The sequence below is a fragment of the Necator americanus genome, chromosome V (assembly GCF_031761385.1).
Source record: "Necator americanus strain Aroian chromosome V, whole genome shotgun sequence".
In the NCBI taxonomy this organism is placed as follows: domain Eukaryota; kingdom Metazoa; phylum Nematoda; class Chromadorea; order Rhabditida; family Ancylostomatidae; genus Necator; species Necator americanus.
In genome coordinates, this window is record NC_087375.1 from 30,248,705 (window position 1) to 30,262,913 (window position 14,209).

At 39.1% G+C, this 14,209-nt stretch overlaps 2 protein-coding genes across 4 annotated transcripts in view; one reads left to right on the forward strand and one right to left on the reverse strand.

Annotated features, from left to right (window-relative positions):
- Positions 1-3,959, forward strand: part of RB195_015673 (uncharacterized protein) — a gene marked incomplete at both ends in the record, with an annotated part of 36,423 nt that extends 32,464 nt beyond the window's left edge. Inside the window, 4 exons of one of the 2 annotated variants that reach the window (XM_064206488.1) lie at positions 1,056-1,188; positions 2,124-2,306; positions 3,478-3,559; positions 3,886-3,959. In XM_064206488.1, coding sequence (XP_064062371.1) covers positions 1,056-1,188; positions 2,124-2,306; positions 3,478-3,559; positions 3,886-3,959 — 472 coding nt within the window. Of the gene's footprint in view, positions 1-1,055; positions 1,189-2,123; positions 2,307-3,477; positions 3,560-3,885 lie in introns of those variants that run through there. The other variant, XM_064206490.1, reaches the window with a different exon arrangement.
- A 3,397-nt stretch (positions 3,960-7,356) lies between these two features.
- Positions 7,357-13,794, reverse strand: RB195_015678 (uncharacterized protein; the record flags this gene model as incomplete). Of its 2 annotated transcripts, XM_064206496.1 has the most annotated exons (19): positions 7,357-7,382; positions 7,482-7,494; positions 7,525-7,584; positions 9,140-9,246; positions 9,322-9,403; positions 9,461-9,574; positions 9,643-9,728; positions 9,799-9,913; positions 10,095-10,287; positions 10,343-10,437; positions 11,151-11,232; positions 11,563-11,660; positions 11,713-11,796; positions 11,856-12,047; positions 12,634-12,735; positions 12,808-12,915; positions 12,981-13,072; positions 13,406-13,493; positions 13,780-13,794. In XM_064206496.1, the coding sequence occupies 19 exons, from the start codon at positions 13,792-13,794 to the stop codon at positions 7,357-7,359; spliced, it is 1,752 nt and encodes a 583-aa protein (XP_064062376.1). The 2 variants fall into 2 exon arrangements, with proteins under 2 accessions (XP_064062376.1, XP_064062377.1); XM_064206495.1 differs by lacking the exons at positions 7,357-7,382; positions 7,482-7,494 and having other exon boundaries at positions 7,504-7,584.
- Positions 13,795-14,209: the final 415 nt, after the last annotated feature.

Below are 14,209 nucleotides of genomic sequence, written 5' to 3' on the forward strand. Positions count from 1 at the left end.
TGCATTATGACCCAACAGAACAGATCCTTATTTTACATCATGACGTCCAACCTTAGCGGTGCATCGACACTGAATGTCTTCAACTGCAACTGCGCTTTCACTCCATTCCACAACCTTGTTTCCGGCTAGGCGGTCTTTTCCACCTCCTGCGTGAAACACTCAGAACTCATTGAGCACGGCGATCTAATAGCCTTCTCAGTGATTTGGTCAAAAAAGTCACTTTCATTGTCCACAGGAAATTTTCTTCCTGTGGACATGATATATAGTGCAAAATGTTAGTGCTCCACGAGTCATGTCACCACTGTAGACAGTACTGTGCAAGTATCCGGCCAGTATATCGTGCTAAGACAAATAGCGAATAGACTCGTCACTTGACTTTTTGGGCGATTTAGGTCGAGCATAGCACTTGGTCAGGAAGTTAGATGAAAACGAGTGCCTCTACTATAGATTCTTCTTGATTGTCTTGAATTCTTGAATATCATTCTCACGTGTTTCTTCCGGTTGAAATCACTAGTTCTGTCTGCAGTGCATGTGCAAAATTATACGCGAATTTTGCCTCCTCGGATACTAAAGCAAACTTTTTCCTATCTTAGACAGAGTTTACTAAGAAACTTTTGCATTTACTTTGATATGAATAGACACACATCAGCGAACATCTTTTTTCAAAATTTCGTGAAGGGAACGTGGAATCAGCAGCCGCAGACATAATCCAAGTTCCTTAAATGATTTTCACTGTTACCCGATTGCAAATTTAGTTCTACTTTTGCGGTCACTTTCTTTGGCTTCGCTTGTTAAACGTGAGCCTCCAAACGTAAATGAGGATTCCATCACGGCCACTGGTAAATAGAATATTCTTTTTAACCGCCTAAACTATTTGATGACATTCCAACATTTTTGATGACATGACAACATTTCCTGATCAATCTACAATGGTAAAAGGAGTATTTATCAAAAGCAGGGAAAAAAATCCCATGTAAATCATCGAAATAAAAGTTCCTGCTTGTTACATACTTCTGCGAGAAGTAGTTTTCCTTTAAAAAATATAATGGTTCCAGTTTTGGATCCAAGATCAGAACTACAAATGATTTCTTCCTGAACAACATGCTCAGCATGTATATGCGCAATGGTGAAAAAGATAAACTCGTCCGTCTTCTTCCAGCTGTCGTCTTCAACAACAAAACGAAACAGGTGACATCATGATTCCTAGCGTTAGTATTAGCATTATGAATCGTCCATATAAGTGTACCGCAGCAATCATTCACACGAAATACTAGCTAAGAAACGCTTGCGACTTGTGAATTCCACTGCTTTACCCAAATACTTCGTTTGCGTTTGATTTTTGTAGACGCAGTATCAGTATGACAGTTCATACATGAGGATTTCACCTCAGATAGAAAAAAAATCACCTCTGCTAAAGCATTTCTATGGCCTTCGTTGTACGCTTGGTGTCACTGCCGATGGCGATCTCGTCATCGACAGATAATGAGTTTGACCATTTCCTTGTAGATAATATTTATCAAGAATGGACTCGTCGACGTGTGATGACGGGCTAAAAACGACTGGCCGAAGAACAATTTTTCAAATGGAACGACTCATTATACAGATACCGTGCACGGATTAAAAAAAGAAACTAGATGTCGAAGAGTGATCTCCAAATATTACTACTTCTCACTTAGAAAGAGACGTATTTTACTTCGCCCCCGTACCCATCACATTCCTTTTGCATGTCTCGATCCAGTGTTTGCATAGGGAAGAAACTAGAAATATTCTCATAGAGATGAAGTGTAATAAAAAAAAGGAAACACAACAGTTTATGCTAACGTCTCCTCGTTGTTGTTTAGAATCGGAATTCGGAAGAAGAAATACAATAATCGTTAGAATTTTTCTACCGAGAGGTAGTGATGTGCGTTCAATATGGGTAAGGACAAAAGGAACGAGTCCGTTAACAAGAGAAAGTTTGTGTGCTATCGAAGACCTTTGGCGGTCACCCGCCTGCAGAGTTTTGGTAGCGACCCCAAATGTCAATCACTTTCAATATTACTCATGATTACCTCCTCATCTCCAATAACATTTCACTGTGAACAGATCCTTCATTTTCAAGCGGATAATTCTCGTTTCTACAGATCAAACTTGCATTTTCGGCGATTGGTGGAGGTCCTCAGCATTCTTTATCGCTGCCACGAACAATTTCCATGCTATGGATGTACAGGAAGGGCATGAACATTTCTGAAACAGTTGGACATCCACTTGCATTCCCAGGAAATGCAGAAGGAGATATTGTGTTCAAAGACAGAGTCCCATATTTGGTGAGGCTTTGGTCGTTGTAGTTAGGTAATAAAAAACTAAAAGATAACGACTCAAAACGACGACGACTGACGACTCAACATTTATTTCTTTAGATTCTCGCTTAAACCCTTCTCATTAGTCAAATTTTTGAATCAGATAAAGCGACTTTAACCTAGGTTATCGCTCTTAGTGGATAGTTTTCCCAGGGACCTCTATTTTTCTCCGAAAACCTTTCTTTTTCAATGTCAACGCATACTTCTTCTGCTTTTTACCTCACTTATGCAAAATACGTTTCCCGATATGTGTCAACCCATTTCTTTACCGCATAAGACCTTTTCGTTTCTTAATGGCGAAAAAAACTTGCGTGAATCAAAACGCTCGCTCTTATCTAAATAAAATCTCTTATTTGACACAACTCGGATTTAGGTAGATGCAAAAAGGGACACAATGTGGCTGAATCAGTCTAAATTAACATTTTTCTCATAACAAAACATAATTCCACATGGAAAAGTACAAGATCCAAGAAAACCTACTACAAAGCTTGTCAAGACCATAGCAATATGAAATCATCGTCAAAGGACATGCTTGCCTGCTTTGCTACTACTCTTGGAGCATTTCCTAAGAAGATAACGATCAAAAGAAAACGACAAGGGAAAAATCCTGAGAATCGGCAATTGATTTTTCCTTGCTTCTATGCTTTTATGAGTCTGAAAACGTCCTTTCAATTCTTTTTTCATTAAAATGCACTAAAATATTGCTTTTCAAACATAGTTCCTCATATTTTTGTAGCGCATAGAGAAATGTTCGATGTGTTGTGGAAACGGTTTGAGGTGGATCTTACACTAACAGGTTGTACCTTTCTATTGTATTTTCTACAGTATATGTTGATGAAGCAAAAACTCCAAACACCGTTAATCATTTTGAGTTCGAAACGTGTTTTTCATTGTCTTCGAAGCGGTTTAAAAGAATTTGCACGGCGATTCTCCCTTCTTGTCACCATCACCTTGCCTTCTCATAATTTATCACTGATACAAAGGCGATCAAATCTTAGATATTTGGTATTTTCTAGTTTTCCAGCGAAAATCCAGCTCACTATTCCTAACCTGATAGAGTTTCATGGTTTTTTATTTATTATTTATTTGCATTCGTTATATTGTTTCATTTAGAGAAAAAAAAAACATTTTTTTAAAGGAATGGCTACATAGGAACTATAACGTGAGCGAAGCTGCGCCTGGGTTACCGGACGAAATTGTGGCCATTCAGCTTCAAAATGGTGAGAAGAAGAAACCTTCCTCATTACCTTCCGTCCATTTCTTCCTAATTGCCTTAAAAAAACGGCCCGGAAGATGCGGCGCCGCACAGGGCTGGCGCGCTCCAATCGAACTCCTTGTAGAAAATAGTGCGCCGGAACGCTCGAAGCCGTATTTTACGGGCCGTTTTCTACAGGAATTAGGAAGAAATGAACAGAATCACCCCATCCCCATAATCTACTATTCGTATACGAATACTCCACCTGAAATCCGTATCACCTCAGATTCGTGGAGTGATGCCTTTAATGCGTAAAATGCGATGAAAACTGTTTATAACTACTATCTTCAGAAACGACTGGAGAAATGGACGCACTACATGTGAACCATTTCGATGAATTTAGCTACATGCCAATGGGACTTTAAGATTGATTTGTTGTTTATATTTGTTTACTTACTTGCTTACTTATTCAGTGTCGAGCAAATTACTTCTGCTCTTTTCTTAAATATTCAAGTTGTTCTTTTTCTTGTAAATTTTGTGCGATTAAATTGTTCCAAAGTTTATTACTTGTTATTAGTGTTAATCTGGATTACGAGATAACCACCATTCTCATCAGAAAAATCAGAGATCATTAGAATTCCGCTTTTATTGAATTTTTTATCGAAGCCAATTTTTAGATTTGTCGTTTTAAGCTTGGGGAACTTTTTGATTTATATTGGTGATGGAAATAAAAAAGCAAAACAAGTTTATCCAGACATTGAACGAATTTGCAGGTCGCAAAAGACACCGTAGGCCGAATTCTAAAAGGTAGAAGGATTCATCAAGTCCCAAACACTCCATTTATTCCAGAGCACCTCATAAACAACAATTGGACACTTTACACCAATCAGAAGAGTGAAAGGAAAATCATATTGAACTGTAGCAAAATAGACAAATACTTAAAATTAAGCAGTACCATTGGTATAGATGACCAGCTTTCTTCAAATCCAGAAGTGAAAAGAAAACTGAGTAGGATAAGCGTTTCCTTGAGGAAGAACCTCGACGTAGATTATCCCACGCCTTGGAGAAAATGTTTGCGTATGGCCAACCTTTGTAACCACGACAAACTAAGGAAAATGTACGACCACAGTAATATGATAAAGCTACAATGAAAAAGAAAGCAAGAGAACCGAACCGATGTCGGTAGTCCTCCTTGCCTCCGACCCATTCCAGTTATTTAGCGACAAGAATTGAAAAGTAAAAAAAAAAACTTTCATAACACTCAAATCATTCGCGATTTTAAAAAATAATACTATTGAAACTTTTATTCCTATGACCGTATGAAATGAAATTAAAAGAGAAATAGAGTCAGGACTCGCTACAGCTTGAGTAATTCCCATACGAGGTCTTGCTCATTCTCATAAACGGTGACCTCCTGACCCCATTATAAGAATACTTCTAAACAGTACGAGGGCACAGTTGGAATCAAAGCACCCACTGACTCAAGTACCGTTAACTGCCTATTTCAGTTTTCTTCTCCTTTTGGGAGGGGGAGGGGAGAGGGGTGGGACAAATTCCACTTGCTCTCCTCTCCGTTCCAATCACTAGCTTTATCGTAGGGTCAAAACGCGTGAATCACGGACGGTTGCGCAAGCGGCTGCGCTCGGAGCGGTGCGGCAGAGACAGCGGTTGGGGCCGAGGTGGGACCTTGGCGAACTGCAGAGATGGGTGATGGTAGCGAGGATCCTCACACGATCCAAACCGCCACGCTCCACCCGCGTCGCTTCAAGCGCAGCCACTTTCGCAACTGTTCGTGCTTCATGTCGTTCTTGACCCTACTATAGCTTCCATCAATGATACTCGCTGCATTTTTGAAGTTTCTAGTTCGAGTGCACTAGGTAAAAGTCGTGCTTATCTACTCCAGAATATCTCTTACTCCAGAAACTAGCTCGCTTCCTGGCTTTATTTTGAAGGAAAGAGCTCTGTGATTTATTGAAATCCCTAGAAGTTTTGCAAAAATCTTGATCTACAATCAAAGAAATGAGTGTGGGAAACGAATGCTGTTGACTGACTCGGAATCATTGATCTCGTCCTCCACGATCGTTCTATGCCTCCATTTGCCTACTCATTCTTGAAGCTGCAGAACTAAAGTAATGAACTTTTGCCCCTCTGCATTTCTGTGGCATACTTAACACACGTAAGTTCCATTATGTACGATGGTACATGCAACAAGTTCTAACTTCTTTGAAGGTGAGCGCTGCAAATAAATGATGAGCTAGCTTCTAATTCATTATTGTTCGCATTATTATTGGGAATTATTATTGGGTTATTATTATTATTTATTTTATTTTATTGTTGTTATCATTATTATTATTACTGGGAATTATTGTTCGCATTCGCTACTTCAAGTTTGTGTTGATACAGTCGAGCCGAATCGAACTGAAGTTCTCTGCAATTGCGGTGTAGGCGGTGTGATGGCAGAGCAGATTTGACCCGAGTATACCTTCCAGCTCTGGTCCTATCATCGCAAAACTGCTTCAGGAAATATTACAATAATAGCACTACGTTTGTTAAAACATTTTCACATGTTTAGTTCTCAGCATCGACTTCATAGGAAGCTTTCTTCTCAGGAATCTTTCACAATTGAAATTGGTATGGTTTCTTCAGATTCGAAATAAAAACGTCATTTCGAATACAAGTACAATATGTAATAGTGGATCAAAATGACTTCTTAAGTGTCACAAACTTCTTAAGATATTCTTTCTTTCTTTTTTATTATTCTTAAGATAAATTATTTCACAGAATTCATAACAGCAAGCCACATGCTTCACATGAATCATACACATGTCTGGAACCTAATGAAGATGTTTTACCAGTTCAACTCCTCTATAATCCCATGTGAATATTCTTCATTAATCATGAATTAACGATTATTTGGATGAGAAAAACAACAAACGTCGGTAAGAAAGCACATCTCTGTATGGCTCCAAGATTTCTCTTTTCAAAAGAAAAATTCATTACAACAGCCATGGGAGCCATTTTTCCGAAGGATGTTCGACTAGCCGTAACAATTTCGCAGACACGCTATTTCAGCACTTTGCATTTATTTGGTGTTCACTTAAAATACAAATCTTGAGAAGAAAATAAATCACCGATGCTATGACTCATCACGTAGTGAACAATTCGCAGTGCAACCCAAAGGATCAGATGTGATACACGTGAACCAAGAAAAAACCAAGTACCAAACAGAAGAGAGGATATACCAATCACCAAATAAGCAGGGATTATTATCTATGCTTGGATTACTGGTCTAGCACATAAATAACATAGTTCTTTGTGTACACAGAGAGAATAGAGCAAACTTTGAGAGGTTCAGTCCCAAAGTTCCCTTTCAAAACTGGGACCAAAATGAGGAGCAGCATACTCAGCTCTAGAAGTTTATTTTAAGAAAGATAATACAACGGAAGTGCAAGGAATATAATACGGTATGTAAGGAGCGGACAATAAAAGTAAACCGGATTATTTATGGAGCCTCCTATTTAAATTCATGTGACAAAATCTGAATATATCTGCCCCACCTATAAAGAATGTGGGTCTTTCAAGAATCGCCTGAATGCGTCAGTGGCTAGAAACACTAGCGATTTCAATTATTTTTTGACTTTTATTCTTCTGATTTCTCGCTCTCCTCTCAACAACAACAACCCGCACCAATGTGAATGCAAACGACTAAATGCAATAGAACAAATCAGCAAATCACATGGATCTTAATAAATATATAGCAGTGTCAATAATTTGTATTAATTCCTCATATTCTTGTTGATGGAAAGCCTCGTCTTTCGAAGACTAGATGTAAGGATTAAACGGGAAATCTGCACAGGAAAACCATCAACAAATGGTCAAAAAATGATAAGTAACAAAATGTAGAAGACAGGAAATCGTCAAATGCACTAAAAGCTAATGAGATTCACCAATTTTCGGCAGCTATAATGATTACACTTGTGCCATATTCACCAGCTCCTCGATCAGTGCTCTTTTGCCACAGGTGCGTTCAATTGCGCAACGTTTAGCAGCCTGAAATAATACAAAACACCTTAAAAAAATTGTTGATGTGAGCACAAGCAGTAATTGCAGATGAAGTGTATTCAATGCAGTTCAACGAGCATATTCTACGATAAATGTGGGCATCGGGGAAAACTTTTATATCCATTAACTCGCGACTTAGTATTGCAGATAAAAAGTGTAGAAAAAAGTGTCTGGCGAAGGATGAAAAACTTGGTGAGGGTTAGGGCGGATTCGAACCTCCGATCAATCTTGCAAGCAGCGGAACTTCTGACCGCTACCCTATACTCGCCCTACATCGCACATACACTAATATAAAATAGATGCGTCTACACTCGATGGTGAAAAAATACTTGGGCAAGGAGGGGAATAAGAAAGAAATACATGAAAAGGTTGATAAGGCTTCCCATATGTGAAATCGTTTGAAAAACGCATGGAAAAACTTCTACGATAGCTTATAACGAGCCACCGTCGTATGTGCGACGTGTCCGTGAGCCGTTTTCCAGGACGAGCAAGGGCAATTGAGCGTACACAAGCTCAAACTTGCAATCAACACTCCGAACCTGTTTTGTCGATGAGAGATTATAACATCTTATATCTTTTTTATCTTATTATAACATCGTTTCGAGATACGCTGACTCTAAGACCTAAGCTGAGATAAAGAAAACTGACAGCTCTTCTGAACAACTGCCACTTCAAATACGGAAGAAAGCGCAATTAATACTTGGATCACGAAAACAAGTGGTACGTTTCTGTGGAAGAATGACTTTAAAAAAAAACTTGCAATCAACACCCCGAACCCTATTTTGGAGAAAAGGAAAATTTGGAAGATATTTTAAGCTGTTCAACACCTGGACCAACATAGACTAATTTTCTACTTCCTCTAAATTCGCTATTCAACTAGCCATCTTTCCGAAAATAAATTTTTTGCAGCTTCTTTGCAACTTCGTAGTTGCAGCAGACATTAAATTACATTACCGTTATCTTCGTTACGTCTGCGTGTAAAGAATTTAATGCATCCCGTTGTGCAGAGGTAGCGATTTGCCTTGTACAACGGCAAGACATTTATTCATTTTGTAGGATTAAGAAATACCAAGCACAGGAATGCTTCGATCCTGGGAGTAATGAGAATTTCTCAAACCAACCAGTTCAACAACCAAGGCACTGTAATGTTTAAAGGCATCATCACACGAATCTGGAGTGGTACGGATTTCCGATGGAGTATGTAAACAGGGTCGTAGATTATGGGGAGGAGGGTGATTCCGTTCATTTCTTCCTAATTGCCATGGAAAACGACCCGGAAGATACTGCTTCGAGCGTTCCGGCGCACTACTTTCTACAAGGAGTTCCATTGGAGCGCACCAGCCCTGTGCGCAACTTCCAGGCCGTTTTTTACGGCAATTTGGAAGAAATGGACGGAATCACTCCCCTCTCCATAATCTACTATCCCATATACGAATACTCCATCTGAAATCCGTACCACCACAGATTTGTGGGGTGATGCCTTTAAGCATATCAATTGTTCATTAGTACCAGTAATTCGATACATTATTAGAAAGTAACTCACAAGGGAACCTGGCGCTATTACGTAGGGATTGTATCTTGCGTAGTATTCTTTCCATATTTCCAGAACAGTCATAGAGGAGTTCATTATGAGAACAGTTCGTTGCTCTCCTGAAAGAAGGAACAAATGGAGATGCTTAAAAGTTATCGCAAGAGCTGCAGAGATAAAATTTATCGATAACTTACCTGCATGATACAAAGGATTCATAAACATTTTCTTATTCTCTATTACATAAGTCCAAAGCGATACTGTTTCTTTCATGCATTTCTAAAAGCAGCAGTAGATAATGCACAAGTGATAGGCTCGGTTACATTGAGAACTCACGTTGTCCATCCGTTGTTTTTCACTGTTGAACAAGAATGTACCGTACTTGCATGCATACAGTTCATCCAAAATCGTGGTTAAAAGGAAAGAGTTGAATTCGAAATGACACTCGTACTAGAAAAATTGAGCTAAACAATTCGATTGCCTCGTGTCAACAGATGCACTGAATCAGGGCTACAAACCTGATTCATAAGTTGCCATACACAGTCAATGAACTGCACGAAAACCGGTGATCTTTCGCCGTCCGATGGCTTGTCTTCTCCATGTCCTGAAACAAAGAAAGAAGAACGTCAGGACAAATCGAAATCGGTCGAAAACATATAAACGCCTTTACATACCGACTCTGTGCGCGAATTTGTGACCAAAACTACACCATTCTTTTTCGATCAGTACTGCAAAGCCTTTGATTGTGCGATAGTATGGATCAAGTTGGATCATGGCAAGAGAGGTCAACTGAAAATATGGCTTGAAAAAAAGAGATTGTGGTCAGTGACTTTGTTGGAATGCACTATCGAAGCACATCCTTGTACCAGTAAGTAAACCCACAGTAATCAAAGGGTATAAATATGTAATGGAACAGAGGGGTGCTATTTTCCACTACAAGATAATCCTGACTGATGAATGATACAAGTACCTGAGCAGTACGATCCCAGCCATCCGAGCAATGCACAAGTACAGAATTCCGATTTCGTTCAACCTCAGAAACAATTTGGACAGCACCCTCAATGATAGACTGTATGTGAGTAAGCCATTTCGACTCGTCTACCAGTTTTAGATAGTTCTTTTCATCAACACGGGGGAACAAACAGTCCTTCAACTTTCGTAGCCTGAAAAAAATAAAATAAAATAGAAATCTGATCACGGCAGAAGAATGAAACTGACGATTCTCGAACTACATGGATGTTGTGAATGTTGAGAAAAAGGAGATGACACTGATCGTATGACTCTTCATAACCACCTCCTTTGGCTTTATTCACCTGAAAATAACCCTGAAGCTTCAAAAAAACGGGTAGATAAATGGATACAGCAAAAAGTACCAGAAATGAAAAAATATCACAACTACTAAAGTCTCTCCGAAGAGTAAATCGAAAAGAAAAGCTAGAACAAGAAATAAATAAATAAATAAAATTCGGTACTAGATTTGGCCTAAGTATTAAAGTTTTGTATTCATTTATGTGCTGGACATTCATGTATTGTTTCAGAATGACCTGTACATTTATTCATGTATTATTTCGGAGTGACGTAGAAGAGGAGCTTTGGTCGTTTAAACCCACTCAAATCATGTTTTGCTAAACCAATTAAAGGATAAAAAGGATAAAGTTTCTGGCGTTAATCAATCCGCTTGGGATGCGCCCCCACGTTCACTTCAGTTCAGAATCGTTTGAGGCTTACGAACGTGTATCTGGCCTACACAATGACTTGCGGTGGCTAGCCGATGTGTCAAGTCAGTGTTTTTTATCTACCCAGACAAGTCTGGTACCAATTTATCGACCCCGGAGGGATGAAAGGCTTGGTGAGCACTAGGGGGGATTCGAACCACCGATCGATCGTGCAGGGAGCGGAACCTCTAACCGCTACACTACACCCGCCCCTAAACCAATTATTAAAAAACATCTTATCCTTAATTCACGGGGTATTTTTTCAGTTCATTCCATTATTATTCATTTTGTAACCAATCAAATAGATTCACCTTGGCATTAACGATTGGGCGAGCATCGAATATCAGCAGCTGATGGGTATGCGCATTTGCGGACACAATTTGCTTCAAAAACCTAAAATGAATTAAATGTGAAAAGTTTACGATTTAAACAGAGAGCGAACTGTCGAATAAAAGCTTGAAAATACTCATTCTCTCGTAGAGTTAAAATGACAAGAAGCACGTACGCAATTGCGTACGCAGCTTCCCTCAAAGCGCTTCGGTGGAGCGTAGCGGCTAAGAGCGTGGTGAGAACCTTTCTGGTACCACCCTCGCTGCAGTTTGCAGTTGCATTCCCAACTAGGTTCCAACCGCTGCCTTTATCGCGCCGTTTCGAGCGCGTACGCAAATGCACCGCAACTACACTCGTGATTCATGTTGTTTTGACCCGACTACAAATTCATACCACTCGTCATCGGGACACCTCCTATTGGTCATCCCTGACAATGGTTGGGAACAACGAGTTATTGATGCCTGTGTTTCTGGATGCAACCAGCTCAGAACCTAAATAAAATTATTGCAAACTTTATATGAGCAGACAATTACGAGCTCATACCGGGATGCGCTGACGACTCCTGTGTTCGCCAACTCGTTCGATGAATTCACGACCTCTCGCTTCTACCGTAGCAGGTATAGAGAGCTAAATATTCAATTAGGAACTTCTCCTAAAGATGAAAGATTGACCCGTAAAATCCTAACCACTCGTGGATACGTGTCCGCAAAATCATAGTTGTAGTTCAGTTGAGTGATCACCCATTGCTCATTCGGAACACCCATTCTTTTCAGCTCCATCTTAGCGTCGTAGATGGTCCAACCGTCTACCACTGTTTTAGATCCAGTAACAGGAGATGATTCTCGCAGTGCTTGAGCGTACAAAAATGCATATAACGGCTGGAAAAGCAAGCCTTTACTTATATGAACCCTTAACGACTACTGCAGCGCAGCAAATTCGGAAAAGCTAGCTTCATCTTCTACGATATGATTGTGATAAGTCCAAAATACTATATCATTTCACCTTACATGATTCATGAACTGCGAAACAAGCAGAAGACAACCCTAAAAGTTCAAGAACACACCACGGAAACAACTGTTTTAATCGCTTATTTCTATCAATTAATTAATTATTATTAATTTATAAATACTGCAATTATTTTTAGTTTATTATTGTTTATTCTTATTTCTGCATCTGAAACATAGTTAGTAGGCAGATTTGTAGCACGCACAGAAATATCCTCAGATTTAGAGCAGAGGTGCGAACTGTATTAAAGAGAGCTTATTCCCATTCATCTCGTCTTTTTCATCATTCATTTTAGCTGTATTCATTCACATTTTCATTGTGATATAAACGCATATATTACTACCTTTTCTTCTAGTAAATACTCATGTTGTTTGTTATTGTAGCGGACAGTCGTGAACCAGTGACTACAGCACACACACACCTCCCCTCAATCCTTTACAAGTACAATAAGTGTATTACCAGTTTGTTAGTCACAGGAAATGCGTATCGAAGCAAAGCATCAAAAAGCGGCCTCCTGCTATGAGTAGCAGGCTGGCAGGTGAACCGAAGATGTCGCATATCCTTAAAAAGTCGCTCTAGGTGTACTGAAGTTACTCACATCGACAATTCTCATACAAGCATAAACCTCCTTACCTTACATGAAATAAGAATCCCGTACGCATGTTCACCTCGGCTAACTGTTGAGTGTCCCACTTTTTCTACCTTTGAAATGAACCCTAATGGAACATCAAATTGGCATATCTGAAGCAGGTTTCGATACGTTTAGAAGTTTCGTTGTTTTTGCGAGTTTTTTGAACTGCACTTACCTCATCGCTACCTTCAAACCTTAGTCGATACCTAGTCAACAGAACTCGACCCGTTATTTTACCGATGGGGGACAAGTAGCCAATATTTTTGTCTGGAGAAAAATGATGTTATCAAACGAAATCGCAACACCTCAAAAATCCACAGGTTTCGTGCTCCAACTAGATTGTGCATTGTGATCATGAAAGCAAAGAAAATGAAGCGGATTCAGAAGTGAGTAGAATTGCTCAAAGCCAAAGATCATTGTGTAGATGCTCAAAAAACAATTCACTATCAAAATCTCCACACATGAAGTGAAAAGACTTGCTTAACAGCGATCCGACAGTCTAACTATTGATTTGATCCTACATGTGAACTGTATTTGTAGAACTGGATAACAGATAACTGATCCTTAGAAATAAATTGTGTGAAGAAAAGTGGAACTAACCAATATTTTCAACTTTTTCTCCAGGTAGCTGTCCAGGAAAGTACTTTTCACCAACTCCCAGCCTTGTAGCCGCTACTTGGACCATACCCTTGAATCTTAATTTTGAGTAAGTCAAATAGACATACACAGTAGATAGAAGATGGAAAATGTTGACGAAAATTAGATATTCTTTCGAACATCTATAAAGCACACTTTCCACCATGCGTTTTGTTTAGAAACAGTTCATACAACATGCTTTTTAGTTTTTCGAATGATCTGCATTTCTAGGTGACAATAATGCATTATAAAGACAAAATCTATGAAGAGTCGTCATCTACAAAGTATATGACGCAGCTAAAGGAATAAATGTAAGATTGAAAATATGTTCCGCTTACCCATTCTTCAGACATTCTTCTTGTGTTTCTAACATAAATTTACGTACAACTTGGAAGACTACCTGAAAACCTTTTTTAAGAACTTAGAAAAAACGTCTTTGATAGAAGTGAACGTTAGCCATATCCTTCGCAAAGGGAAAGAGAAATGAAATAGAAAAACCGCATGTTTTCTCACGGTACTTTTCTCGGATGCGACTTGCACAAATTTCCTTACTATATTTTTACTGCATATGGAGAGTATCAGCTGAACAAAGAACGATAGGAAAAGATCAACTAACCAACGCTGCTTAAACAATAAATACGTTAGAATACTGTAGAAAAGCGGGCTTTCAAAGTTTTGTGTATAGCTGAACGAATTAATCATCGTAACATATAGCATAGGAACAACGAAGCGAACTTTCAAGCTGCAGCACTCTGGTCTGATCGTGTC